Below are 27,108 nucleotides of genomic sequence, written 5' to 3' on the forward strand. Positions count from 1 at the left end.
CAACAGTAATATTCACTTCTCCCTCCTGTTCTCATTACTGCTTGTATTGGGTTTATGTGGCAAGGTTTTGGTAGCAGGGGGGGCTACAGGGGTGACTTCTGTGAGAAGATGCCAGAAGCTGCCCCCATATCGGATAGAGCCAGTTCCAGCCGGCTCCAAGACGGACCCACCGCTAGCCAAAGCTGAGACAATCAGTGATGGTGGTAGCACCTCTGTGATAACATACTTAAGAAGGGGAAAAAAACTGCTGTGCAACAGCAGCCGGAAGAGAGGACTGAGAACATGTGAGAGAAACAACTCTGCAGACACCAAGGTCAGTGAAGAAGGAAGGCGAGGAGGTGCTCCAGGCACCGGAGCAGAGATTCCCCTGCAGTCTGTGGTGAAGACCATGGTGAAGCAGGTTGTCCCCCTGCAGGCCACGAAGGACCATGGTGGAACAGATATCCACCCTGCAGCCCTTGGAGGACCCCACGCCAGAGCAGGTGGATGTGCCCTGACCCTGTGGAGAGCCCGTGCTGGAGTAGGCTCCTGGCAGGACCTGTGGCCCCGCAGGGGACCCATGCTGGAGCAGTTCATGAAGAACTGCAGCCCATGGGAAGGACCCATGTTGGAGAAGGTCGTGAAGGATTGTCTCCTGTGGGTGGGACCCCACACTGGAGCAGGGGAAGAGTGTGAGGAGGAAGGAGTGGCAGAGAGAAAGCATTATGAACTGACCACAACCCTCATTCCCTGTCCCTCTGCGCCGCTCTGGGGGAGGAGGTAGAGAATTCGGCAGTGAAGTTGAGCCCAGGAAGAAGGGAGGAATGTGTTTTAAGATTTGTTCTTATTTCTCATTATCCTACTCTGTTTAATTGGTAATAAATTAAATTAATTTCCCCAAGTCAAGTCTGTTTTGCCCGTGACGGTAATTGCTGAGTGATCTCCCTGTTCTTATCTTGACCCATGAGCCTTTCATCATATTTTTCTCCCCCTGTCCAGTTGAGGAGGGGGAATGATAGAGCAGCTTGGTGGGCACCTGGTGGCTAGCCAAGGTCAACCCACCACACTGCTACTTCTTGGTAGCCCTATTACAGCATTAGATCCAAATTAGTACCCATTTGTCTGCAAACAAGAACAACTCTTAAATGCTTTAAATTCAGAGTAATAAAGACAGGACACTAAAAAGCAGGCTCTTTCAAATAATTCCAAGTTTTGAGATAGATAGTTCTAGATAACAACTTCAACTGCCTTAGATACATTGCTATAGCGCAACTCTCATTAAGATTAACTGAAGAGTAAAATGGAAACACAAAAATTATATATTTGCAATGTTTTACACAATAGCTCAGTGATCACAGTTATCTTAGAAGCATCTTTTAGATCTAGAAAGCAATAAAAGTGACAGCAAATCATATCAGTTTCAAATCTATTTGAATACTATTTTGAATTATCTGTTAATAAAGTGACAATGACAATCACCTATGCTACTTATACAATATTTATTTCAGATACAATTCTTCCTGAAAATTCTTTCCCTTTTTATGCTTTTAAATATTTTAGCTATCAAATTTCATATGGACTTCATCTACACATAGATTTTAAGACAAGTCTCATAGTACTAAGAACCTTAGGTCAGTTCTCATACCAATGTATCTCAATTGTCTTCAGTGAAATCATTTCTCTCTTACACCAATAGGTAACATGTAAGGTATTAGAAGCTGGCAATGAAGTGGTATTCTGTCCCTAGGAAGAACAACGCAGAACTCTGACACAGAGATGCCAGAAGATAGCAGCTCTTTGGGAACCACTGCCTTACCATTCTTCATCGGATTCAACACTCTGTGACTAATTCTCATTCTTCCTAAACAACAGAAGCCCTTTGCAGCTCAGTTGGAACTTCTACGATACCTTTCATGACAGATGCTAGTCACAGCCACAATTTTAAGTTTTCCATGGTGCTATGACTTTTACAGGGCAGTACTTAGACTTAAGGTTTTATCCTCAATACCCCAGAAAGAATTTTTAAAGGGAATCTTACAAAGGTACGCTCTCTTTGCCCAAAGATGGGTTCATAATGTAGTCCTTAGTGATTGGTTTTACCCAAAGTAGAACCATAAGTAAAGGAGCCAAGAAGTTTATATGTAGCAATGTTCTGGAAGAGAAAAAAAAAAAGGGAGTGGGTTATTAAATACAGTTACCATACTGTTGAAACTGGTGGTACAGATTACAGAAGAGTAATACAAATTTTAAAATAGGAGGGGAAAGGTAAATAAGAGAATTACTTCCCTTTTTTTATAAGTATGACTTAAGTCTCAACAAAAAAGTAATATTACATACTGTGAAATCACACTGGTTGTGGTTTAAAAAAAGTGCTCTCTGGAATAAATCAAGTGTTTTAGATATTCAAACAAAATAACCAAAGGAACTACATGCATTATACCACACTATAGTAAAAGACAGTTGTTGAAAATTTCCATATGATGGCATAATACCAAACCGCAGTAGCCATTACTGTTTTAATCTAGAGGGTATCTTAGATGGATAATTATGGAAAATATGCTGCTATATTAGTGAATTTTTTTTTCTTTATTAAAAATGTACTCAGATTAATTTCTATTATCTATACAGACCAGGAGAAACGCTTTTCACAGGTCAGATCATCCAGTTTAATGAAGATTTTTACTTAGGAACCCTGAGGAACAGTCCAAAGCATTTCAGTAACTTGTGAAATGAGCTTCTACTTATTTAAGACAGCCTATTGGATTAGTGGACTGCAATGTGCCAAAGAGTGGCAAGAACCACTTTGTGTTTATTTGAGTAGAGGGAGAAAGGCTGAAAGACTCTGGAAATTGAGTAAATGTGTAGGAAAATGGTACGAATTGATTAAGAGAACTCAAAAATATATACAGGGAAGGATGCTGCTAAAGGAAAACCAAACAGGTGATCAAAATTAAAATTGACACCAGATTATTTTAATTCTATTTTATCCAAAAACTTACTCCCTATTTATATATGCAAGATTCACGTTAATAATTTTGACCACATTACTGAAGTGGCAATTCATCATTTGCCTAATCTCCAATTTTTTTTTTTAAGTCACTGCTCCCTATAAGTCTCCCATTCTGTAATTATGGCTTGTGCCTTTTTTCTTTTACAAATGTATGACCTCATGTTTACCTTATATGGAAAGGCATTGTTTTCCCTGCACCCAAATTAAACAGCTTTGTATCAATGACATGTCATCCTCATTTACTACTCCCCTTTAGTCACTGTCAAACAGCTGCAAACAGTCAGTAATGATCTACTCATTGACAAAAAACACACCACTAAGGGCAAATACCGATCTTTTCAGAGCCCATTAGAAACAATCACTCAGCAATGATTCTTTGTTTATAATTGCATTACCTAATTACATTGATATCTGACCAAGTTTTAATCCATTTAATGTTATTTTTATATTGTTCCAGTTTAATAGTCAAAGTATTGGTAGACCTTTAAAAATAATTTGCTTGGTGCTGCACAATGTTATCTTTAATAATCAGTTCTAATATCCCCTAAACATCAAGTTAGACAAGATTTATTTTTTTCATAACCCCATACTAGTGGATATTAATTACCCTCTTAGTTCTTGATTAATGAAGTCCTGTTTCAGAGATTTTATATTTTTGCCTAAGATCTCATGTCCACAGATCAAGATAGATGTTGGAAAATCAGAGGATAGTTACAGAAAAGGCACAAGAAATTTTAAAATATTGAAAACCATAAAAATTAAAAACTCAGGAGTTTAAGAGGTGACTTGATCACAGTCTACACATAGACTGAAACTTAATAGCAGATACAACAAAAGTCAATAGCTTGCAGCTGTAATTGGATGCATTCAACTACAATGGGAGTGCAAGTCTAATACAAAGCAATTAGTTAACAATTTACCAAGAGTAAAGCATCCACTTTTAAACATAGTTTAATTTTTTAAACGGGGCATTTTTTGGAAAAAAATACACTTCAGTTTAAGCATAAATAATTTACATATCAGAAAATCTAATGGTTCTCTTATGAAAGTGGCCAGACTAAATGATCACAATGGCCTATACTGCAGAATTTGTGTCATTAACATGCATGAATTATTCAGAGGTTATGATCTATGAAAGACATTTGGAGTTGTTCCCTCAACCAGAGAACGATGAAGAGAAATAGTTAAATATAAGAGAACATTTTACTTCCAAACTCAAGAACAGCTGAAAATTAAAATGTTCCTTTAAACTGGTATTAACCTCTGAGCCTTATTATATATTCTGGGTCATCATAATGTAAGAAATACTGAAATACTGAAAAGGACAATTTTAATTTACTTTTCATTTTAAAGCCATAAAATCTTTATTAATTGAATGCACTTCCTATATGTTACTCTAATTTCAATATTTATTAACAGAAGTTTTCACTGAGTTTTAGATTCCCTTTTAATGTGTTTCAAATTGACTGCCTTTCTGAAGCTATTTCTTCACTTTCTGTTTTTTCTTTGTATCTTATCCTAATCTTATTAACAAAGGCCCATCTAGGGAAAAAAAAAAAAAAAAAAAGGTCTCTGTGGCTGCACCTCTTCTTCCAGAGAGTTATTTAAATTTCCCAAAACATATGGGGGAAAGGAAATAGGAAGTAGAAACATTCATGGTGGATCTCTCACACGAGGAAAGACAAGGAATGCTTCTTTAACTCATATTCCACTTTTGAGGCAAAGAATGTAATAGATCGGCAGAGTGCAGGTTGAGCACAAAGAGGCAGGTCACAAGTCTGCTGGAGATATGAAAAGCAGGCAGCAACAGAAGTCTTAGTCAGTCACTACCTTCTTATTGGAATAGTTTGCTTTGTTTATTTTCAGACATTAAACTGAGATTTAAGACTGAGTAGCATATACCTATGTGTATATATTTTCTCTTACTGTGTTATTTTTTCTTTTGCTAAATTCAGAGCATCCAGATGCATTTGAGCCAGTCGCAAGCCAGGGAATGTCAAAAAAGCACCTATAAGTGAACACAGAACAGCCAGGAACAATTTGAAGGTTAGTTTAGACACAGGACCCCTAAAAGAAAAGAAAGGAAAGGAAATAAGCATTGGGGGGGGGGAAGCAGAGACTACTTTCAAATCAACAGTATCTAACATTTAATAAAAAATTAAAAATTAAAATAAATTAAAAATAAAATTTAATAAAAAATTAAAATTAAAATTAAAAAAAACAAATTAAAATAAAATTAAACAAATTAAAATAAAAAACAAGCAAGTCACCTATTTATTTACTAAAAAGAATAAAAAGCTCTTCAATAGAAGAAAACCAAAACCTAAGCTACTTCCTACAAGATGTTAAATTTGTTAGCAGAGAAAAAAAAAAAAAAACCAAAACAGAATAATTTTATATTGTGATTAACAAGTTATGCAATAAAAATAGCTAGTGGAATGGATTCGATGATTATACTTTGAATAGAAGAACAGATACATCGCAAGTTTAACTGGTCAAAGGCAAATTTTTATTTTTATTTTTATTTTTAAGTTATGCCATTCAAACTACCAAGAGACACCATCATCAACTCAATCACTGCTGTAAACAGCCAAAGCACTGTGAATGTTTAAAAGGAAATGGACACAAACAGAAAAATTAATACAGAAATTAGTAAATTTGGAATAGTTTATGAAAAACAGAGCAAAGAAAGGTTAAGAAACACATGGAATTGAGTTGAAGGGTTTCTTTCTCATTAAATATCCATATCTATAAATGACACATTATTCTAAGTATATATTTGAAACTTCTGTTCCTCACAAATAATAATAATAATAATAATAATAATAATAATAATAATAATAAATCTATAATTCTTATATAATACTTGAGAATTTCCAAACAAGAATTCAAATTTGTATTCCCACAGTGATGACATACCCCATACAAGCATTTTGGATCATGTGTTTAAGGCAAGGATTGTAACAGAATTCCGTTTGCAATATACAGAGGCTGTCTATGACAGTGATTGTATATATAAGTAACATCACAAGCTATGGAACATTCCTTTGTCAGTCTATACAAAACTTGGATGTACTGTAGCAAGCAGATGTATTTGCCTAAGAGGAAAATACTATTATAGCCTGAATACATGACTGAAAGCCAAAATTTACTCCTAATTCCAACTTTATTGCAGGCTCCATCTGTAGCTTTTGCACTCTCATCCTCCTGCATACCACAGGAACTGCAAAAAATACTTATCTCCTGTTTTAAGCAATCTTTTCAAAGCTGAAGGGACTGTTTAAGAATTACCACGAGAAAGACTTTTATAGTTTTTAACTGTATTTTATGGACTGGAATAATTTTGGAATAAAAAGGGAATACACAAATGCAACTTAAGTTACTTTGTAAATATTGATGGATTATTTTCATTAATCCACCTCTTCACATTAATACAGAGATTATAAGTGTGTATAAGAGCAAAGCATGCAAGACAAATGCTTGCTAAGAAAATCCAAGTGGCTCAGTTATAAATGCAACATAATGAAGACCAATGTATTTCCAGAAACTTACTGGGATTCCAAACCCTGCTTTTCAAGAAACTGCATAGCACTTTCTGAAAAATTTGAGAATCCTGCAGAGACATTAATTATATGTATTTTATCACAGTACAAATATAAAATCTATTTTTTTGAAATAAAATGCTAGGTAACAGGACATATTTTAAACAATTTTTGTCTAGCATTATTATTATTATTGTTGTTGTTATTATTATTATCAAATTATATCTAGCATAGCTCTTTCATGTGCTAATTAGTATGCCACAATGCAATAAAACTCAGTTATTAACACAAACAGTCTTTGAAAACATCTCTGATATTTGTACATTTCATGAACATGAATAAAACATTCATTTTTAAGAAGGTAAGTAACTTTTTTTCAGTAGAGGAGCTTCACTTTACTATACAAGGCAAAATGGGTTAAAAATAAAACTGGACAGTAAATATAATTAACAAAGCAAACAACCTAGGTAAAGACTACACTATTTAAAACAAAGCAAGGAAAATATACAGGATATCCTTCAGAATCGACATCCCAAAGCAAGATTTCCTAAAAGTGTATTACATATAGAGTTCATTTAAATACAGATATTCTCAAAACCACCTAAAATGCTTAAAATTCATTTTTCAAGGAATTTAATCACTAGAGCTGTTGCAAACCCTGAAGAAAGGAGTTACCTGATTCGAGTCCAAACTCTAGATAGCTTTCTGTCACAATCAGGATTGCCATTGCTTTCACAAAGAAGAAGAAGCCAAAGGTGACACAGACTGATCTTTCACCTCCATCCTCTACTATGAAATAATGGGTGGTCAACGAAAACAGTATCTTACTATACAAGAAAAACGTCAAGGAAAATCAAGTTTGTAAAATAACTATATTTACAAATTATAAAGCTGTATTTGGGTCATCTACACTAAGACTGTTCTAAGATGCACAAATGCTTTAAAAAGTAATATGTATTTGGCCAATTTGAGGTTAATTATGCTTTACAGTATTGTGGGAGTTTAATAAGCACAGGCACACAATCACATAATGGGTAGCTAGGAATACACTATTCTGGAATATAATTTTGTTTTCATTTAGGCTTACTGATAGCCAAATGCGATGGTATTCACTATCAACCTGAAAATAATTAAACCAAAGTTTAAATGTAAATTTTACATACTTGTAAGAATTTACAGAAGTTATATCGAACCAAAAATAAGACAATTGTATCTTCAATGTAAAATATCAAGCTAGATGAAAAATATTCCATCAAACTACACAACAGTGAATGCAGGGAAGTGAATAAATAAATTTTTAACCACAGTGGAGTTATACATGTTCTGTCAGAATGCACAACCCCAAGCGGGTGTATTCAAGATTCTTCACTGCAAAAATGCAAAAATCCAGAGTTCAAAGGCAAAAATATAGCACCATTCAAGTCACTGCATGTTTGTTGCTGAAATAATCTTGGTTAAAATACTTCCTCAGTCTTGACTTAACTATATGTGAATGCATGTTTGTACACATGCATACATCCATACACACAAATACATATATATAGTACATATATATGTATACTGTGTATATAACATACATGGCTTTTTGTTCCTTTGGGGAGAAAAAGGTAGAAAAGGTAGAAAAGGTGTTCCTCCTCACATAAGTCCCTCTTTTTTTTTCTGAAGAAAAACATAGAAATTGAATTTTTTCTTCCCTCCTTGATTAAAGGCAAGACATTTTAGAAGACATGAGGTGAGAACAGAGAGATTTGTTGCCCTTTAGTTTAGAAACAAACAAAAAACCCCACACAATAAGCATTTAATGCAAAAGCTGTTCTCTCAAATGTCTGCTGAGCTTTCCCAAGTAGTCTTACAAAAGCTTCCAGGTAGTTTTACAAAATCTGTATCCTTTCAATTAGATTTCCTTTTCTTAGTTTTCAGGGCATCATGATTAGTGGAAGCAGCAAAAACTTAACTCTTTGCATAAGAGCAGAGAAGTTGTAAGAATTTTTATATATAATAAGTAAGCGTCAGAAAAGACAAAATAGATTTTTTGCTTTAAAAACACCAAAAGATTCTCTCTGTCACTTAGAAATATTCAAACATCAGATAAAGTAACTTTGTGCTGGTTTTGGTGAGGGAGGGCAGGAAACACAGGGTATACATACAAACAGCAGGGAATGGGATGCCCCAAGAAGCACTTCTATCAATAATGGGATAAAATTTCTTAAATATGAAAACTTCTCCTCACAGGAAGCATAGACCTGCCTTATAAGAAATAGTGACCAGTGGCATGGGATTGTTGCTTAGATTATTATGTGACTATTTACTAAGCAAAAAACGTGTGAAAAGATGAAACTTGTGTTTCTCTACTTTTGCGTGTATGTGTTCAAGATTTCTCAACGATCAAAGGTAATCAACTAGCAGCACATTTAGTATTATCTAGGAAAGCAAAATCTATCCCATTCTCATTTTGATAAAAAAGAGAGACTATATAGTCCGGTATTATATCTTAAGTCCTTTCCTCAATGCCATAAATATGAACATCTAAGAGGTTATCTGCTCTGTTATCAAGCTGTTTTAAAAATGTTTATTGAATATTCTCCTTTTTAGCGCATGTCTAAACATAATTAGTTCCAAAATTATACAGTAGATTAAGATAATTTTTTTCTAATACACTGTCAATTCTTACCTACTATGAGCTGCAGCCCATTATAATTGATTTTTTTTTTTTCAAATGGCAGGCGATATCAAGTCTATATTTAAATAAAGTACTTGGAGATCATTCCAGACATTACCTGCTTTAAATAACAAAAAAGGAAGACAGAAAAAATGTAAGTGTAAATTGTAACCATTTTTTTCCGCTACACAATAACATAATAATTTATATTTGTACTTTTTAAAACATTGGAAGTGTTTTAAGATGTAGATTATGTGAAAATCTATTTTAGGGTATCTATTCGGTAAAAACATTTGAACTGTCATCAGTTAATCTCTAAAGAAACCATGTGATTATGCAATATTGCACTTCATTAAGCAGCACACATTTAACATATGCATTGCTGCATTTCATCTATATGCAGAGAAGTACTCATATACGCACATTGGGGTGGCCTAACCACAGCATCTAACTTGACTCTTAAGTTTACAGTAATCAACTTAAACTCCCTTTATAGTTAACAGAAAGAACAGGTATCCCTAAAGGAAGACTTATCCTAAAAATAGGCGCAATAATAGGTCATACAGACTGTGTTCTGGAAAGGTCTGTTTCTCTACATTGACCATTAAAAGAGCATCAGGATGATTTTTCAACACTTAGAAGTTAGGCAAGATGACTCCCACCCTTATAAACATTTTAGTTTCTAGTAAAATACATAGAACTTTTGGATTCACAATTGAAAACCAAATAAACTCCTCTATATTATTTCTAATTGTATGTAGAGAGAAAAAAAAATAGTTTAAGGCTTCCAGAGATTATTTCCAGATCTGATGACTGACTTTCCCTAGATCAACCTTCAATCAAGTTAAGGAAAGTCTGTTGCTTTCCTTTGCTATCCCATTGATATAACTACATATGAAGACATTTTTCAAGAGTAGCCAGTAAAGTTTCCTAATCTACTAATGAAATCAGGTTACTTAATCAGCTTTTCAGATGACAGACAGCTTCCCAACTGAGAAGCACCTTACTTTTCCCATACCACATTAATTTTCCTAAATACCTTGCCTTCGCAACAGAAAGGATTGTGTACAGCACTGTTTAAAGGTTTACAACAGATAAAAAATTAAATAAGCTGACGTATTTGTGTGTTGTACAAAGACAATGCTTTAAAATGTCATTCAGTTGTTCTCAATGATGAATTTTAAATAGCTGCATAAGCAGAGTAGTTTAAATTAGACACGTGCTATTGTTAAGATAGATCATCTCTCAGTGTTGTCCATCTTCATTCTATCCTCATGCACATTCCCCCCCGCCAATGAAATGCTTTGTTATTTTACAAACTCATCCCTTTGCAAGTATGCCAGCTGCAACTGCTACATTTAAAATTGCGATCAACCATTTAATTCACTAATTTTGAGTATTTTTTCTGACAGAAGCCACCTTTCCAAATTTCAAAGTAATGGAAATCAGCAATCTGTGACTAGTGACTATCTGCAACAAATTGTATAGCAAGAATAAAAAAAAAATTAGTAACCAGAACATGTGACCTACAACACAATGCGTTTTCACAAACATTAAAGTTACTTTTGCAAGAAGTATTGCAAAACCTATTTTTAAGCCTAAATTCATGTTTAGCAGGTTGTGACCGATAATTTGTCTTTAAAAAAAACCCAAAAAACCTCAACATTTTTGTTTTGCAAAATCTTTTGTTACTCCTCTTCGTGTGCTGGAAACTGTTCAGTGTGTGCAGGCTATCACCATGAAAAGCCATCAATCAACTAACCCAGTATCCCATAGCCTTTCAAAAATATTAAATAGAGGGCAGGTGGTACAGCAGGTCTTCTAACTGCTGCCTCTAAGAAACATATTGTCATTGAATCTTCCTGAAAGTATAAAGCAATTAAAAACTTTATTGTTCTGTTCTGCTAAAACAATAAGAGAGTTCTCTATACCGAAACTATTTATCTGCATTGCCAACTGTGAGGTAACCAAGAATAGTCTATATTGCAGTCAAAAGGAAAGAGGGAGACACACGCAGACATTCCTCCTCTAGCTTTACACTGGCTAGGTTAGGTTGATCAGTCAGTACCAATGCAGATACAGAAGCTTGGAGTTTAGCATGGGCTGCCACTTGAACATTTACCCAATCCGACAGATGAATTCTGCATCTTTCACTGAGGTATCTGCTAATGCAGCTGCACAAATATTTCTGCACATTAAATATATTTAAAGCTAGCTTAGTTGTGCCTCTCAGAATTGCCATCAATGTAATGCCGATATACTCTAACCATGGAACTCAAGTACTAAACTAATGTATTACTCCTTTTACATTAAAATTCTGTTAAAACACAAATGTATGGACTAGTTTCCTGTTTGGAATTTTTTTCGGAGCATCTACACTACCAACATAAAAAAGCTACTGGTGGGTTACTGCACTGAAACAAAACATCTACCCCTAGAAGACATGGTCAAAAACATTTCCAATCAATCATCACTTCTATAAGCTTCTTTTGGCCGCTTTGCCAGCCAAGTCTCTAGTACAATCCAATACCTCTTAATATACAGCCATGAAACAGGGAAAAGCATCTGTCACCAAAACACAAAACTGTTCTAGAATTAATTCTTGACATATCACATTGGTTTCTTTAAATTTAAAATATGGGGGTGTACTGGGTTTGACTGGGATAGAGTTAATTTTCTTCATAGTAGCTAGTATGGGACTATGTTTTGGATTTGTGATGAAAACAGTGTTGATAACACAGGGATGTTTTAGTTGTTGCTGAACAGTGCTTACACAGAGTCAAGGCCTTCCTTATTTTGCTTTGCTTGCGCACGCAGCTTTTGCTTTCCCTATTAAACTGTCTTCATCTCAACCCATGAGTTTTCTCACCTTTACCCTTCCAATTCTTCCCCCCCATCCCACTGTGAGGGGAGTGAGCGAGTGGCTGCGTGGTGCTTAGTTGCTGGCTGGGGTTAAACCACGACAGGGGGGCAACCAAATATTTCAACAATTTATGATGAATCATTTCTGGTCTTGACATACTGAATTAGTAAATAGTTGTATGTTTTTAAGTATTTTCAGTATCCCAGAGGCCCAGTGTCAAAACACAAGAATGAACCAGATTTCTTCTGAAACCTCTTTTCACTCGCCTAGGTTACAGTGATCACAAGAATTGTTTCATTAATACTTCCGTATACCACTCCTTGCACCAACACCCCCCCCCCCCAAAAAAAACCCTGTAATGCCCAGAATAAGTTATGTTAACATATTTATAGAGATGTTAACTCTCTAATACAAAGTTCAGTTTAGACCATGCTCCCTGGTACTGCAGTCTTCTGCATTGTCACTAACCCCTCAAACTGGACAGGACTAAACTACTTCATCCCATCTGCCCAGAAACCACACAAACATTTAAGCAAGCCCTATTCAATATCAGGAAGCAGTGATTTCACAAGGATTTCTACAAAACCACCCACTCTGTGGAGAAATCTCCAATAAAAACAAGGTCTCTCTCATGCCACAGAAAAAACAGTAAATAAAAGTTGTAGGAAGTGGCAGAAAACCAGTTCCACCGTTTATTTCCTTTGTATAACTATTAAATGACTGTTCAACTATCTATTAATGGATAAGTAATTATATTTTCCATTGTATTCTCTCTTTCAAACTACACAAAAACATAGACATTTTTTGAAGTGATTCATTAAAAACCCTGGAATTTAGACTCCGCTGTTTGACAATGCATTCAAAACAAAAGGTAACACTTTTTACACAGGTTTCCAATTTCCCAGAATTTATTTGTGAAGGCTTAGTCCTGCATACAAGGTCATTCTTCTCCAGGCTTTCCCAAATTTGTGTGTGTTTTTAGAAGTGCCACATGAATTTTAAACTTTGAGTTCTCTATTCTTCCTCTTACCCCAACAAACTACCAGAATTTCTTAAGAATTTTCCCTCTAAAGTATATTGTCTGCTACCAAAAACTCAAAAGAATATTGATCCCTTAGCCAATACAAAAATCACACATGCTCAGGTAAAGAAATGCTAAAGCATGCAGTTAACTGTTCACAGTTTATTAAATAAAACTTAGCTTTTGGCATACGATCTTTTGATTTTAATACTATTCTATGTGATCTTACAGCTCAGAAATGTCATGCCAATATACACACTCAATTTAGTTTTGACCTAGCACAACTTGTCCTCTTACAGTGAAAAATTATTTGCTTCTGACAATGGACAAAAATCACCTGTCCGTCTCCACAGAAGACCTTACATTTAAAATCCCATATATAATTATGGGATTTGATAATCTACATGAAGATATTTAAGGTGTGAAGCATGCTTCCTGCCAGTGTCTCAAAGTAATTATCTTGTGGTTTCCTGTATGTCTCATAAGTTCTAATGTATAGAAACTGCAATATTTCCTCTCTGCCATACTTCCCTTTCAGTCATTTAAGAAAGCTAGTAAGAAAATATAGGCCAATGTGCTTCTAACATGCAGGATACTAGCTCCGTTTCCATCTTATCCAGCTGCAAATGGGCAATTGGATCTCAAACGTTTGAGCCAGATTAGGACAAGGCTGAAAATACTGATTTAGGCTCAATTCATATTAAAAAGGCAGGTCAGAAAGAAAGAATCAGGAAAAGACCCTAATATCTATTTGCATTTTCACAGTACTGAGACAGAAAAAGCTTGCACAGCCATGCATCTCGATTCTTTTAGATTTCTATGTTTGGTTTTGCCTCTGAATTGATGACCAAATTAAAGCAGTGATTAGGAGTGCATTTAAATACCACTGTAAGAATGGAACGTTGCAGTCTATTTTCCTACATAATCCATGCCAATATATAATTCACAATTTTGTCACCTAGAGTTGCAATTACTGTAGTATTATTTAAGTTGGTTACACCCAAGATTTATTTGAAAGATGAAGCAAATACAGGGCATTGTCATCAGTAAATTTAAGAGTGTATTATGGTTATACTATCTGAAAATTGTTTTTCCATTAATTATATTAACCTCCCTCTCATTCTCAAAATGGGAGTTGAAGGTGTTGGCTTGCATCTCTGATTTCTTAAGTAGCAGTTGCTTCTCTCTCTCTCCTTCCCTCTGCCACAATTAAACTAGAAATCCTGACTTCATCCAACCACATTAAAAAAAAGGCTGCTTAGTAACATAGCTATAATATCATTAAAGGTGTGCAAGAGCCAGACACTAATTTTCCTGTCACCACCTGGTAGGTTAGAAAACCACCTTTTGGATTGTGGATCTGTCTGCTGACAGATAAGAGTCGATGGAGAAATAATTGGTCTGGAGGCAAGCTACTGCCAGTTGGTTATTTCATAATGCAAGTCAACTCCTCCATCTAAGTTCTTACTCATTAAAAGGAAAATTCTGGATATCATTTATACTTCAGGCTATGTGGAAAAGGTACTACTGTCCTTATTGTAAAGGCAGCAGACACTTCAATAATTATCAAGTACAGACAAGCTTTAAGCATATCCAGAACTGTCAGTAAAAACTAACCAGAGTTCAAGGGGTTTACGTGACATCACTAGCTAGTGCTAACACCAAAAAAGATCACAATAAGAATCTCTATGGAAGAAGAGGCATTTCCACAGAGGAATCAATTTTGAATATTCAAGTGCTATATTAAGTCTGACTTAGCACTTTATCTGGTTATTAGCTGTTCAGGGAGCAGAGCAGTTGCACAAATTCATTTTCTAACTCACATCTCCATAACCTACTTTCTTCCAGGCCCTTATTACATTGCTTCATCACCTCTCACATCTTTAAAAGGCAACTTTCCTCCCCAAAGAGTAAGTCTGGATTGGTCTCTGAAAACCAGCTAATTACTACACAAGCATCAATGTCCGATACTGCTTTCTCCAGTACATCACAGCTGCTTCTTTTTATGATTTGATATTGCTTGTTTCCTAAATACTCTGCTTTTGTTTCCTTCAGTTTCAGAGGGGAGTTCAGCTTTTCACAGAACTTTGAAAACATAGTACCACCTCATCTCCTACAACTGTCTACACATTTTATTTTCACATAAACTTCATTATAAGTATCTTGAAGTTCTTCTAAAAATATGAATTCACGCATGCATCTTTGCAATAAATGACTGTATACAGTATTGTACTATTCAGCTAAGGGAATCATCACACTAAACATATCAAAACCAAAAAGCATGCAGTAAATTGCACACTTCTCCCAACATTTAAGTACTTTCTGGTACCAAAATCTCTTCCTGATTGCCCAGCTGGGCAAAACCAAATTAGTTTAGAACCATTACAGATGAGCACTAACTTTTTGTTCACATACATAAGATGCTTTCCATAAATAGTCTGGTATTAATCTTTAAGAGCCATTGATATCAGCATATCCAAAGAGCATGTATAGCATATACATTACCTGACAATGGCACTAGCATACACAATCCTTTTTCCAAATATTAAATCATAGAATCATAGAATCATAGAATGGTTGAGGTTGGAAGGGACCTCTGGAGATCATCTGGTCCAACACCCCTGCTCAAACGGGGCCACCTAGAGCCAGTTGCCCAGGACCATGTCCAGACGGTTTTTGAATATCTCCAAGGAGGGAGAGTCCACAACCTCCTTGGGCAACCTGTGCCAGCGCTCAGTCACCCTCACAGTAAAAAAGTGTTTCCTGATGTTCTGTGTGTCCTGATCTCTAGGGAGCAGCTTCATGCAGCTCTAATCAATTATTAAATGTGCTTACTCTTGGTTTTTACAAGTGAGTTTAAAACCAGTATTTCACAGTAGTTTTGGAACTATATTTTGCATCAAACAACACAATAAACTTGTCACCAAATTGCAAAAACTTCAAAGTTTCTTCCCTTGATAAAATTAATCAAAATCCATTCCTTTGGATTCAGCAGGGACTAAGTAAACATTCATGCCCAGATTCTCTGTTTACCTTACAAAGCTTCCATGTACATAGTGTGAAAATCTACATACATATATCAATTATATACAGGAGAAAAGGAAGCGTGTCAGAACATCTTGCCATTGCTAATTCACTTCAAGTACAAGGAAAAAGTAAGATGTCAGGGTTACACGGCTATCCAAACAAAGGAGACAATGTTTTGTAAATATTATGTCTACGGCTGCCCTTGGTGTGTTATCAGGAGAGCTAATAAAACTGGCTAGCAGGCAGAGCTCTGCCTCTCTGACATACTGACTGCTAGAACCTTTGAATCCTATGTTTTTGTCTCTGGTCTTGGGCCTGCCCTGACAACTAGCTTGGAGAGATCTTCCCCACTGGGAACACTGGGTAAAGATGTCTGGTCCCCAACCCCCTGCAGGTGCATCTGCAGAGGATGCTGTGGAAGCTCTGCAGTGGTGTATGGAGCGGATACAACAGCTTGAGTCACAGTATTCACGGGAACTGGGATCGTTACTGGGTGAGATACGGGAGAAGACTCAAGCCTTGATAGAGCAGCTCTGTCATCGTGCAGAGGCTCTAGAAAGGACAGGCTCTGCTTCACCTCCCTCAGTCACCCTCACAGTAAAACAGTGTTTCCTGATGTTCAGACAGAACCTCCTGTGTTTCACTTTGCGCCCATTGCTTCCTGTCCTGTCACTGAGCACCGCTGAAAAGAGCCCAGCTCCATCTTCTTTGCACCCTCCCTTCAGGTATTTGTATACATTGATGAGATCCCCCCTGAGCCTTCTCTTCTCTTGGCTAAACAGTCCCAGCTCTCTCAACGTTTCCTCATACGTGAGGTACTCCAGTCCCTTCATCATCTTCGTGGCCCTTCTCTGGACTCTCTCCAGTATGTCCAGGCCTCTCCTGTACTGGGGAGCCCAGAACTGGACACAGGACTCCAGGTGTGGCCTCACCAGCGCTGAGTAGAGGGAAAGGATCACCTCCCTCGACCTGCTGGCAATACTTTGTCTAATGCAGCCCAGGATACCATTTGCCTTCTTTGCAGCAAGGGCACATTGCTGGCTCATGTTCAACTTGGTGTCCACCAGGACCCCCAGGGCCTTTTCTGCCAAGCTGCTTTCCAGCTGGGCGGCCCCCAGCATGTGTATTGGTGCATGGGGTTATCCCTCCCCTGGTGCAGGACTTGGCACTTCCCCTTGTTGAACTGCATGAGATTCCTGTCAGCCCAATTCTCCAGCTTGTCAAGGTCCCTCTGGATGGCAGCATGACTCTCTGGCATATCAGCTGCTCCTCTCAGTTTGGTGTCATCTGCAAATGGCTGGGGGTACACTCTGCCCCATCATCCAGATCATTAATGAAGATGTCAAACAGGACTGGATCCAGTATTGACCCCTGGGGTATACCACTAGTTACTGCCTGTACTGGGAGGCTTGTGGAAGACATTGTATTCGAGGAGTTCATGATCTTGAATAGGCCATGTCTGCTCTATTGGGCCTTTTACTTAGGGCTTGAGAAGCCCGTATGTTAGTAATATAATCTCTAATTTATAATATCTTTGAGAAAGGTATTCAGCATTGACCCCTGGGGTACACCGCTAGTCACTGGCTTCCAACTAGACTTTGCGCTGCTACTGATCACCATCCTCTGGGCCCAGCCATTCAGCCAGTTTTCAGTCCGCCTCACCGTCTGCTCATCCAGCCCATACATCAACAGCTTCTCCATGAGGATCTTAAGGGAGACAGGGTCAAAGGCCTTCCTGAAGTCCAGGTAGACAATATCCACTGCTCTCCCCTCATCTACCAAGCCAGGCATTTCACCATAGAAGGTTATCAGGTTGGTCAAGCAAGACTTCCCCTTGGTGAAGCCATGCTGACTACTCCTGGTGATTTTTCTTGTCCTTCATATGCCTGGAAATGGTTTCCAGGATTAGCTGCTCCATCACCTTCCCAGAGATCAAGGTGAGGCTTACCGGCCTGTAGTTCCCTGGGTCCTCCTTCTTGCCCTTCTCGAAGATAGGAGTGACATTTGCTTTCCTCCAGTCTTCGGGCACTTCTCCCAACCGCCATGATCGATCAAAGATAATCAAGAGTGGCCTAGCAATGACATCTGCCAGCTCCCTCAGCAGTCGTGGGTGCATCCCATCAGGGCCCACGGACTTATGTATGTCTGGTTTTCTTAAGTATTCCCTGACCTGATCCTCTTCCACCAAGGGTACATCTTCCTTGCTCCAGACTTTCCTTCTGGTCTCTTGGGCCTGGGATTCCTGAAGGCCGGTCTTCCTAGTAAAGACTAAGGCAAAGACAGTGATAAATATATATTTATTTATTCTGCAGATCAACAATACACAGATTTCTATGAATTGAAGAATGATGTAAGCTATTTGGAACAGATAGAATTATTTTAAAAAACAGTAAAGGATACACTGCAAAGGCCAAGACAAGCAGACACCAAACTACACTGATATTCATTTCTTGTGAGGGCTTCATGATACTGCAATAGGCTTCAGTCACCACATACACAACTGTAGCTGCAACAGTGAAATCCACCAGCCACTGATATTCAGGAAAATAATGCAATGCTGAAAAATACAAGTTTGCAAATCTTAAAAGTACAATGATATTTTTAAGGCAATTACCAACATATACAAAAAGGGATGACAATTAAAAATTATTTTCAAATAATTGAGGTCTAGATCCAATCTAGATCCAGATTATCCAAGTTAAGAGCCACTTATTTTTTCACTCAGCAACCTCTCCTTTTAACCTGAACTTCACTCTTCACCTCTGTTGCTTGATACTGGAATACCACTCAATAATTTATAAGGTTACAAGATTTTACTATTTTATCATCTCAGCTTTTATGCATTAACCTGCTAACTTAAAAAATCATGGCTAATTTAGATCTCAAAATCAAGATAAAAAATGGTTATCCACTGAAGTCTAGCTACAATTCTAGGTAAGAGTTTTGATTCTCTGTTTAAGATTAAAAGCTCATTGACAATCTTTTAATGTACTATATATAATTGCTTCCTCTTTTTCTTTAAAAAAACCAAACTTAAAACATTGATGGTTTGTTCTTCAAGATTTTGATAACATCTCTTGCATAGCAATAACTCATTGTGTAAACGCCATCCTAAACATTCTGGGGAACATACTGTGTTCCATGCAGGTTGGGTGATTTAAAAAGAGAGAGTTTTTTCTTTCTCCCATAGATGCTAGGAACTGCAAAGAACAATTCTTGAACAACGAAGTGCAGTCTGCCCCTCTGTATTGGGTTTGCGTGGCAAGGTTTTGGTAGCAGGGGGGGCTACAGGGGTGGCTTCTGTGAGAAGTTGCTAGAAGCTTCCCCCATGTCCGATAGAGCCAATGCCAGTTGGCTCCAAGACGGACCCGCCGCTGGCCAAGGCTGAGACAATCAGCAACGGTGGTAGCGCCTCTGTGATAACATATTCAAGAAGGGGGGAAAAATTTCCGCGCAACAGCAGCCGGAAGAGAGGAGTGAGAATATGTGAGAGAAACAACTCTGCAGACACCAAGGTCAGTGAAGAAGGAGGGGGAGGAGGTGCTCCAGGCGCCAGAGCAGAGATTCCCCTGCAGCCCATGGTGAAGACCATGGTGAGGCAGGCTGTCCCCCTGCAGCCCATGGGGGTCCGTGGTGGAGCAGATATCCACCTGCAGCCCTTGGAGGACCCCAGGCTGGAGCAGGCGGATGCGCCCGAAGGAGGCTGTGATCCCATGGGCAGCCAGTGCTGGAGCAGGCTCCTGGCAGGAACTGCAGCCCCATGGAGAGAGGAGCCCATGCTGGAGCAGGTTTGCTGGCAGGACTTGTGACCCCATGGGGGACCCACACTGGAGCAGTCTGTTCCTGAAGGACTGCACTCTGTGGAAAGGACACGTGGAAAGGACCCACGCAGGAGCAGTTCGTGAAGAACTGCAGCCCATGGGAAGGACCCACGTTGCAAAAGTTCGGGAAGGACTGTCTCCCGTGGGAGGGACCCCACACTGGAGCAGGGGAAAAGCGAGAGGAGGAAGGAGTGGCAGACACAACGTGTGATGAACTGACCGCAACCCCCATTCCCCGTCCCCCTGCGCCGCTCGAGGGGGAGGAGGTAGAGAAATCGGGAGTGAAGTTGAGCCTGGGAAGAAGGGAGGGTGGGGGGAAGGCATTTTAAAATTCGGTTTTATTCCTCATTATCCTACTCTGATTTGATTGGTAATAAATTAAATTAATTTCCCCAAGTCGAGTCTGGTTTTGCCCGTGATGGTAATTGCTGAGTGATCTCTCCCTGTCCTTATCTCGACCCATGAGCCTTTCATTATATTTTTTCTCTCCCCTGTCCAGCTGAGGAGGGGGAGTGATAGAGCAGTTTGGTGGGCACCTGGTGGCTAGCCAAGGTCAACCCACCACACCCTCTCAAACACCTTCCTACATCAATGAGGTTAAAAAGTCACAGAATATTACTGAGCATTTGTCTTTTGACTACAAGGTATCTGATGTCAAAAACATGAAATTGGTTGAACTCAGGTATTTCAATGAAAGTCTGATATTTATTTTGAAATAACTATTTGGTTAGATTTAACATATATTTGCATATATAACTTTTTAAAGATACTTAAACCCTACACTTTTTCAGTATCTATAAACTGATGCTTGTTTTATTCTCGGGGAGACCCATTAATGCTATTACTTGAAGCAAATAACACTAATTGAAAATTGTGAATGCTTTGCTTACATGCCAGTTTTAAAAAGCTGTGCGTTTCTGTTACAGGTCTTTTCAGCACTGTCCTGGATAATTTAAGCTGCAACATCTCCTGCTCAGCACTATGCTTGCTTGCTTGCTTGCTTGCTCACTTGCTTGCTTTCTATATTTATGCATACAATGCATGCATATAAAAATGTGGCTAGGAGGAAAATACGTATCACATGTATACATATCCATATATGACTTTTATGTAACAGAAAAATTGGTTATGTTTAAGGAGTCAAAAATTAGCATTTATAAAAAAGCCTATTAACTTTCAAAACAAATGCTGTGTATTTCTGCAGTGTTACTTTTGGTTTCTAAATATTTTACTTCAAAATTTCAGATGTATGGGTGAAAGAACTAGGTGTCAGTGCTACAGTACATTTCCTATTTTAGAAGAGCAGAAAGTGTGTTTCAACATCTGCCAGTTATCATTTTCCTGTACAAAGCTATTTTTATGTCTGTTTCAAATACACTGAGTGATGTGATCCTTTTGGTGTTGTCTCATATTGCTAGGGATGCCTAATGCAGCAATAGATGTGCTTTATGCTGAATTTCACCTACTCATCCTTTATTCTAATACTGCTATTAAGATGTCACCCATAGAACAACGAAAGAGATTTAGCCCTAATTTTTGCTTTCTCTCTTTCTTTATAATCAGTTGTACTGTTATTCTTTCATTATCTATTGAAAAAAGATATTCCAGTATTTATTGCAAATAAACACTCGATAGAAAACAACATCAGGATATATTTGATATAATATGTTGTTATTTGCATCCACTTATTCTTACCTATAGTGTCCCTTTCAGTCACAGACTTTGTTTCCAGATGAAGATCAATGTCTTTTGGAATGGTTAGGGGCTTGTTTTCAATATGACCATTATATTTTCTGTAAAAAAAAAAAAGTAAATAAATAAAATACACACAGATACAACAAAACTAACTTGTTCATTATATAATAGCATTTCAAATTTAAGTAGTATGCAGACCATTTTTTCCCCCCACATACAAACATTTTCATCTAGCTAGGTAAAAGCATTAATTCAAGTTCAAATAAGCACATATCTTCAGAAACAACCAGGTATGTCAATAATTATTAGCTTTGCCTTGCAAGCCTCCGAAATACTACCGTGGTTACACATACAGGTCTAAATGTCATCTATATGTTATGTCCTGAGTATGTATTAGGACAGGATCTGGTGGGCACCATCTACTCCAACACACCAGTTTCCTCTGAAAGGAAGCTTCACTGTTCAGACAGGAAGGAAGCTATAGGGTGTGTTATGAAAATTCCCTTCCCTAACTATTATATCAATCAGTCTTTATAGTATGAAAGTGTATTAACTTTGTTAATATATATATTAGTTCACATTATACACTGTGATGTAATGAGGTAGTAGAATTTTACTGGAGACTTTGGTATTGTTCATGCTTAAGTAAAACAAACTAAAGGACAGCCCAGCCCTGGAAATAAGGACTTTGCTTCTTGGAAGCTTAGAGCTGTCCATGAAGGATAAAGGATACCCCTGGACAACCAAGATAATGCCAGCATCCTAGCCCCTCTGACACATCTTTGAAACCCTCCCAGCGTCATCTGGCATCATAGATAAGTAACTATAGCAAGACTGACTCCAGGGACGTCTGGATCAATAGACAAGCAACAAGAATGCTGCAGAAATATAGTTGCTTTGCAAAGTTTTCCTATGATTAGTAATCGGTAGTGTGGGTGTTAGTGATTAGTCAAATCGTGTTGTACCTGAATGTTTGAAGAGTATAAGAACCCCGTGTAAAACCACATCCAGGGTGCCCCAATTTGGCTGGGACACTTCATGCACATGAATAAATATTTACCCTTATAATTCTATACTTTGCGTCCTAGCCTCTCTCCTCGGTTGGCATGGGCCAGTTACAAATTTTTGTGACAGGTGTTCCAATTGGTTCCCCCAGCCTTAACAGTTTATTGATATGACTACAGGTACAGTGCAGAACATATCCACCCTGCCATAGAAATACACTGAAGAAAATCAAAGCTAATTTGAGACTTTTCAGTTGAGGTCTAGGCCAGTAGACTAAAAGACAGCAGTGTTAAAGTCTTTGGATTGAAAGTAAGTAAATGAGTAAGACATGCTTGGGAGTGTTAATTTATTGATCATTCATTGGAAATAACAAGCAATAATCGATCTCAGAAGATAACCAAAGTTGTTAGGAAAAAATAAATATCACATTTTCAAAATAGCATTGGGTCCTTTTGTCACAATAGGGTGCTTAGCAAGTATGTCACCTGAGCTGGACTAACCTAGATCCTTGAAAGATCTATCCTACTAGCCATCAAGCAAAGATAAATTTAAGATAGTTTTCTAATCTAAAAGGAAACGTAAAAATACCATACTTATTTCAATTCATATCCTGCTTATGAAAATAAGCCCCAAAAAATGTATCACTGTATTAGTAATCCTAGAAAACTAATACAATTTAAAAAATAATAACCCAGCATGCTCTCTTTGGGCAAAGCAACAAAGTAAAGTACATTGTGATGCAGAGGCAGGGTTCAAAGCTGTGTTCCAGGTTTTAACCACTCCTGCACAGCATGACAGCAATATACAGAAGCTTCATAAAGAATCACACAAAGATCCATTTACTCCTATCATACTAGGTGGCTATTTGCTTATACAAAGGGAAAGAATAAGGCGAGCAAAGGTTGATCTTCACACTGCTAAAACCCTTCCTGGCTTCCAGCATTAAGCAACTTGGGGATAACCTGAGCCAGGGATTGCAACCTCTGAAATAATCATTTTTAATAAGTGACATGAATTTGTTGAATACCTTTCTGAACCAGTCTGAAATAAAAGTATCTTGCAGCAGCAAGTTCCACAATTTGTGTCCCAAATTAAAAAGTGCTTAAACCTACTCTAATTTAATTCATCATCTCCTTGTATAACATGGCAGTAAGTTTATTACTCCCTATCCACCTTCTTGCAAAGTGGATACATACCTCTAGCAAAACTGTCCCTCAATCAGTTACTAGACTAGTAAATCTTAGCCTACTCCTCCTTATGTGGAAGCCTTACTTCTAGTCATCAGTTGGCCTTTTCTAGTTCTACTAAATAGTCTTTGAAATACGGTACAAACAAAAGTACGTCTTATAACATAGAATATGAAGTTAGATTATGTTTTCCAATTGGGATAGTGCTTTTTCCCGGTGATCGCGCGAAGGCCAGCTTGCTTTTGTCCCGTTTGGGATTTTTAACCCCCTGCTCAGTCTGCGCCAGAGGGGGCAGAGTGTGGCAGAGTACACCGCGGATTTCCTGCGCATGTCGCCGGAGCTGAATTGGGGGGGGGGGCCCTGTGTGACCTTTTGTTACCCCTCTGTATTCATGGCCTGGCCGGCGATGTTCATACAGAGGTAGCCCGAAGGCTGGCGCCGGAAGATTTTGCAGGTTGCCACTAAACGTGCTTCTGAAGCGGAGCAGCTTTTGCGCTTGCCTGGTTCTGCTCCGGTTTCGGGCCCCCGCTCCCTCCCGGCGCCCCCCCCCCCCCCCCCCGCTTGGCGGGGGGTCAGGCACCATGCTGGCGGTGCCGGGAGTGGGACCCGTGTGGCCGGGACGGGAGCTCGGACCGCGGTGGCTCCTCCCCGAGTCCGCCCTGGCCGCCTCCGCCCTGCTACTCGCGGCGGGGTGGAACCCATTGCAACTCGAGGCAGGGTTTGCCCAGTCCCCCTCTCCCCCTGCTGAGGACTCTGCCGAGGAGACGGTTGATTTGGCTACCTTTGGGAGCAGTTGGGATTTTCCACCGTTTTCTGAACTGTCCCTTTCAGCGCCCGGTATTGTGGGGTCGAGAAACAGCTCCGGCCAGCGCGGAAAGGGAGGTCGCCGCCGGCGTAGATGGGGCGAGCCCAGGTGCCCCGCTCCTCACGGTGTCGGTCTCGCTTCCGCTCCCGGACGGCAGAGCGGTCGCTGCTGAGGCCCTGGTGGACTCTGGCTCTTGTAGGAATATGATTTCTGCAGAGTCTGTAAAAAAGGCTCGTGCGCCAATAGAGCGCCGATCTGTCCCTTGCCCTATTTTTGCTACTGACGGGAAACCCGCCGACGGTGGTCCCACTGAGTGGCAGACCCCGCTCCTGCAGCTCTCCGTCGCCCCAGGATGTTGGGAGTTTATTTCTTTTTCTGTCCTCTCTATGCCCTTTTATCCAATCATTCTGGGCACGCCTTGGTTAGTCCGGCACGATCCGGTGGTCGGTTGGGCACAGAGACGAATTTACCTTCCTGTGGGTGAAGTGCGGGGGTTGCTGCTGCCTCCCGCCGCAGCCGGCGGGATACAGCGCTCTCTCCCGGTGCCGGTTGCTGGCCAGGGTTCCGAGCAGGCCCTAGTGCCCGCCGGGTGTCCCGTGCCGGCAGCGCCAACTCCCCCGAGCCCCCTGCTGGCCTGTTGGGGGCGCTGCCGCCAAAATTTAGGGACTTTTTGGACGTTTTTGAGCAAAAGCGAGCAGAGACCTTAACACACATCCACCCACACCCACCCCCCATCGGGTGTATGATTGTTCCATCGAGCTGTTCCCAGACGCTCCTCTCCCTTCGGGCCATATCTGTCCTCTGTTACAGCCAGAGATGGTGGCCTTGAAGGCTTATACCGAGGATGGTTTAGCCTGGGGTTTTATTCAATAATCCACTTCCCTCCCTTGGTGCCACTATAATTTTTGTAAAGAAGGATGGAAGCTTGAGGCCATGTGTGGAGTATCAGGGATTGAATAATATTGCCATCAAGAACCCAGTACCCCCTGCCCCTCATTCCTGAATTGTTGAAGCATTTACAGGGGGCATGCTGGTTTACTAAAGTGGCTTATAATCTTATTTGTGTTCATCAGGGCAACGAGTGGAAAACAGCCTTTGTTTGCACATGTGGCCATTTTGAGTATCGTGTGATACCTTTTGGCCTGTGTAATGCCCCTGCTACCTTTCAGGGCTTTATCAACAATGTTTTCTGTGACTTGTCCTTGCACATCTGGATGACATTTTAGTTTACTCGAGGATGTGGGAGGAACATGTTGTTCATGTTCGAGAGGTTCTCTCCCACCTTTGGCGTCACTGCCTTTATGCAAGGCTGGAGAAGTATGCCTTCTTCCAACAGCGTATAGACTTCCTGGGTTACTCAATTGCCCCCGAGGGTGTGAGCACAGACGTGAAAAAGATTGATGCCGTTCTTTGTTGGCAGTCTCCCTTGATGGTTTGTGGTGTGTGCAGCGCTTTTTGGGCTTTGCTAATTTTTATTGGTGTTTTACTTGGAATTTTGTTCAAAAGGTTGCCCCGCTCACAGCACTGACTCAATAAGGGTGTCCCTTTTCAGCAGACACACGAGGTTCAGGAGGCCTTTGATGACTTGAAGCAGGCGTTTACGATGGTCCCGGTTTTGGCCCACCTGGATACCAGTCATCCTTTTGTGTTGAAGGCAGATGCTTCTGCCCATGCCATGAGGGCAGTACTTTCTCAGTGTAGTTCACTGGATGGACAGCTTCATCCTTGTGCCTATTTCTCCTGCCAGTTGACTGCTGCAGAGAGGAATTACGATGCCTGGGATGAAGAGTTGCTGGCCATGGGGGAGGCGTGTGCTGAGTGGAGGCACCTTCTTGTGGGTCCTGCTGAGCCCCCTTTGGTTCTGACTGACCATCGAAATCCGGAATATTTTAGGAACCTGAAGTGCCTCTCTCCCAGTTGGTTCGTTGGGCAACTTTTCGCTCTCAGTTTCCATTTACTGTCACCTACAGGCTGGGTAAACAGAATGGCAGGGCAGATGCCCTGTCACGTCAGGAAGCCTCAGCGGGAGATGCTGAGGCAGATCTGCTCCCCTGTCATTTTTCTCTCTGCAAAATTTTTTTGCGGCTGTGCCAGCCAATACCTTGGTTCTGTGCATCGGGTGATGGCCGGTGATCCTTTGGCCATGCGGTTTTGGGCAGGGGATACTTCACAGAATCTGCAGGAGAAGGATGGTTGTCTGTATCACGACGAGCGGCTATATATCCCTGCCGACCCGCTGCGCACACAAGGTCCTTCAGCGCTGTCATGATGCACTGACAGCAGGGCACGGTGGTCATCAGAAGACTGCATCAAGTCACACAGAGCTACTGGTGGCCTATGGCGCATGCTGATGTTGCAAGCTACATTCAGGCTTGTGATGTCCATGCCAGGGCCAAGAGACTGATGCAGAGGCTACGGGGACTATTACAACCCTTACAAACTCCTGAGCGGCCATGGCAAATTATTTCAATGGATTTTACTGTGGACTTGCCTG

At 39.6% G+C, this 27,108-nt stretch overlaps 1 protein-coding gene across 1 annotated transcript; it reads right to left on the reverse strand.

Moving 5' to 3' along the window:
* Positions 1 to 1,830: 1,830 nt before the first annotated feature.
* On the reverse strand, positions 1,831 to 26,759 carry LOC142402876 (transmembrane protein 161B-like). Its single transcript, XM_075488768.1, has 7 exons — positions 26,716 to 26,759; positions 24,591 to 25,031; positions 21,618 to 21,715; positions 18,502 to 18,658; positions 7,207 to 7,358; positions 6,542 to 6,602; positions 1,831 to 2,131 (listed from the first exon to the last, which is right to left on the reverse strand). Exons 1-7 carry the CDS (start codon positions 26,757 to 26,759, stop codon positions 2,014 to 2,016), a joined length of 1,071 nt encoding a protein of 356 aa, XP_075344883.1. The 3' UTR covers positions 1,831 to 2,013.
* Between the last annotated feature and the right edge of the window lie 349 nt (positions 26,760 to 27,108).

This window comes from Mycteria americana, assembly GCF_035582795.1.
Source record: "Mycteria americana isolate JAX WOST 10 ecotype Jacksonville Zoo and Gardens chromosome Z unlocalized genomic scaffold, USCA_MyAme_1.0 Scaffold_18, whole genome shotgun sequence".
NCBI lineage: Eukaryota > Metazoa > Chordata > Aves > Ciconiiformes > Ciconiidae > Mycteria > Mycteria americana.

Coding starts and splice junctions, on each gene's coding strand:
- LOC142402876 (XM_075488768.1), bottom strand. CDS start 26,759: ATGGCCAAAGGATCACCGGCCATCACCCGATGCACAGAACCAAG. Junction 18,659..21,617: donor GACTGAAAGGGACACTATAG/GTAAGAATAAGT, acceptor TGTATTTTTCAG/CATTGCATTATTTTCCTGAA. Junction 7,359..18,501: donor CTTGTCTTGGCCTTTGCAGT/GTATCCTTTACT, acceptor TTTCTTGTATAG/TAAGATACTGTTTTCGTTGA.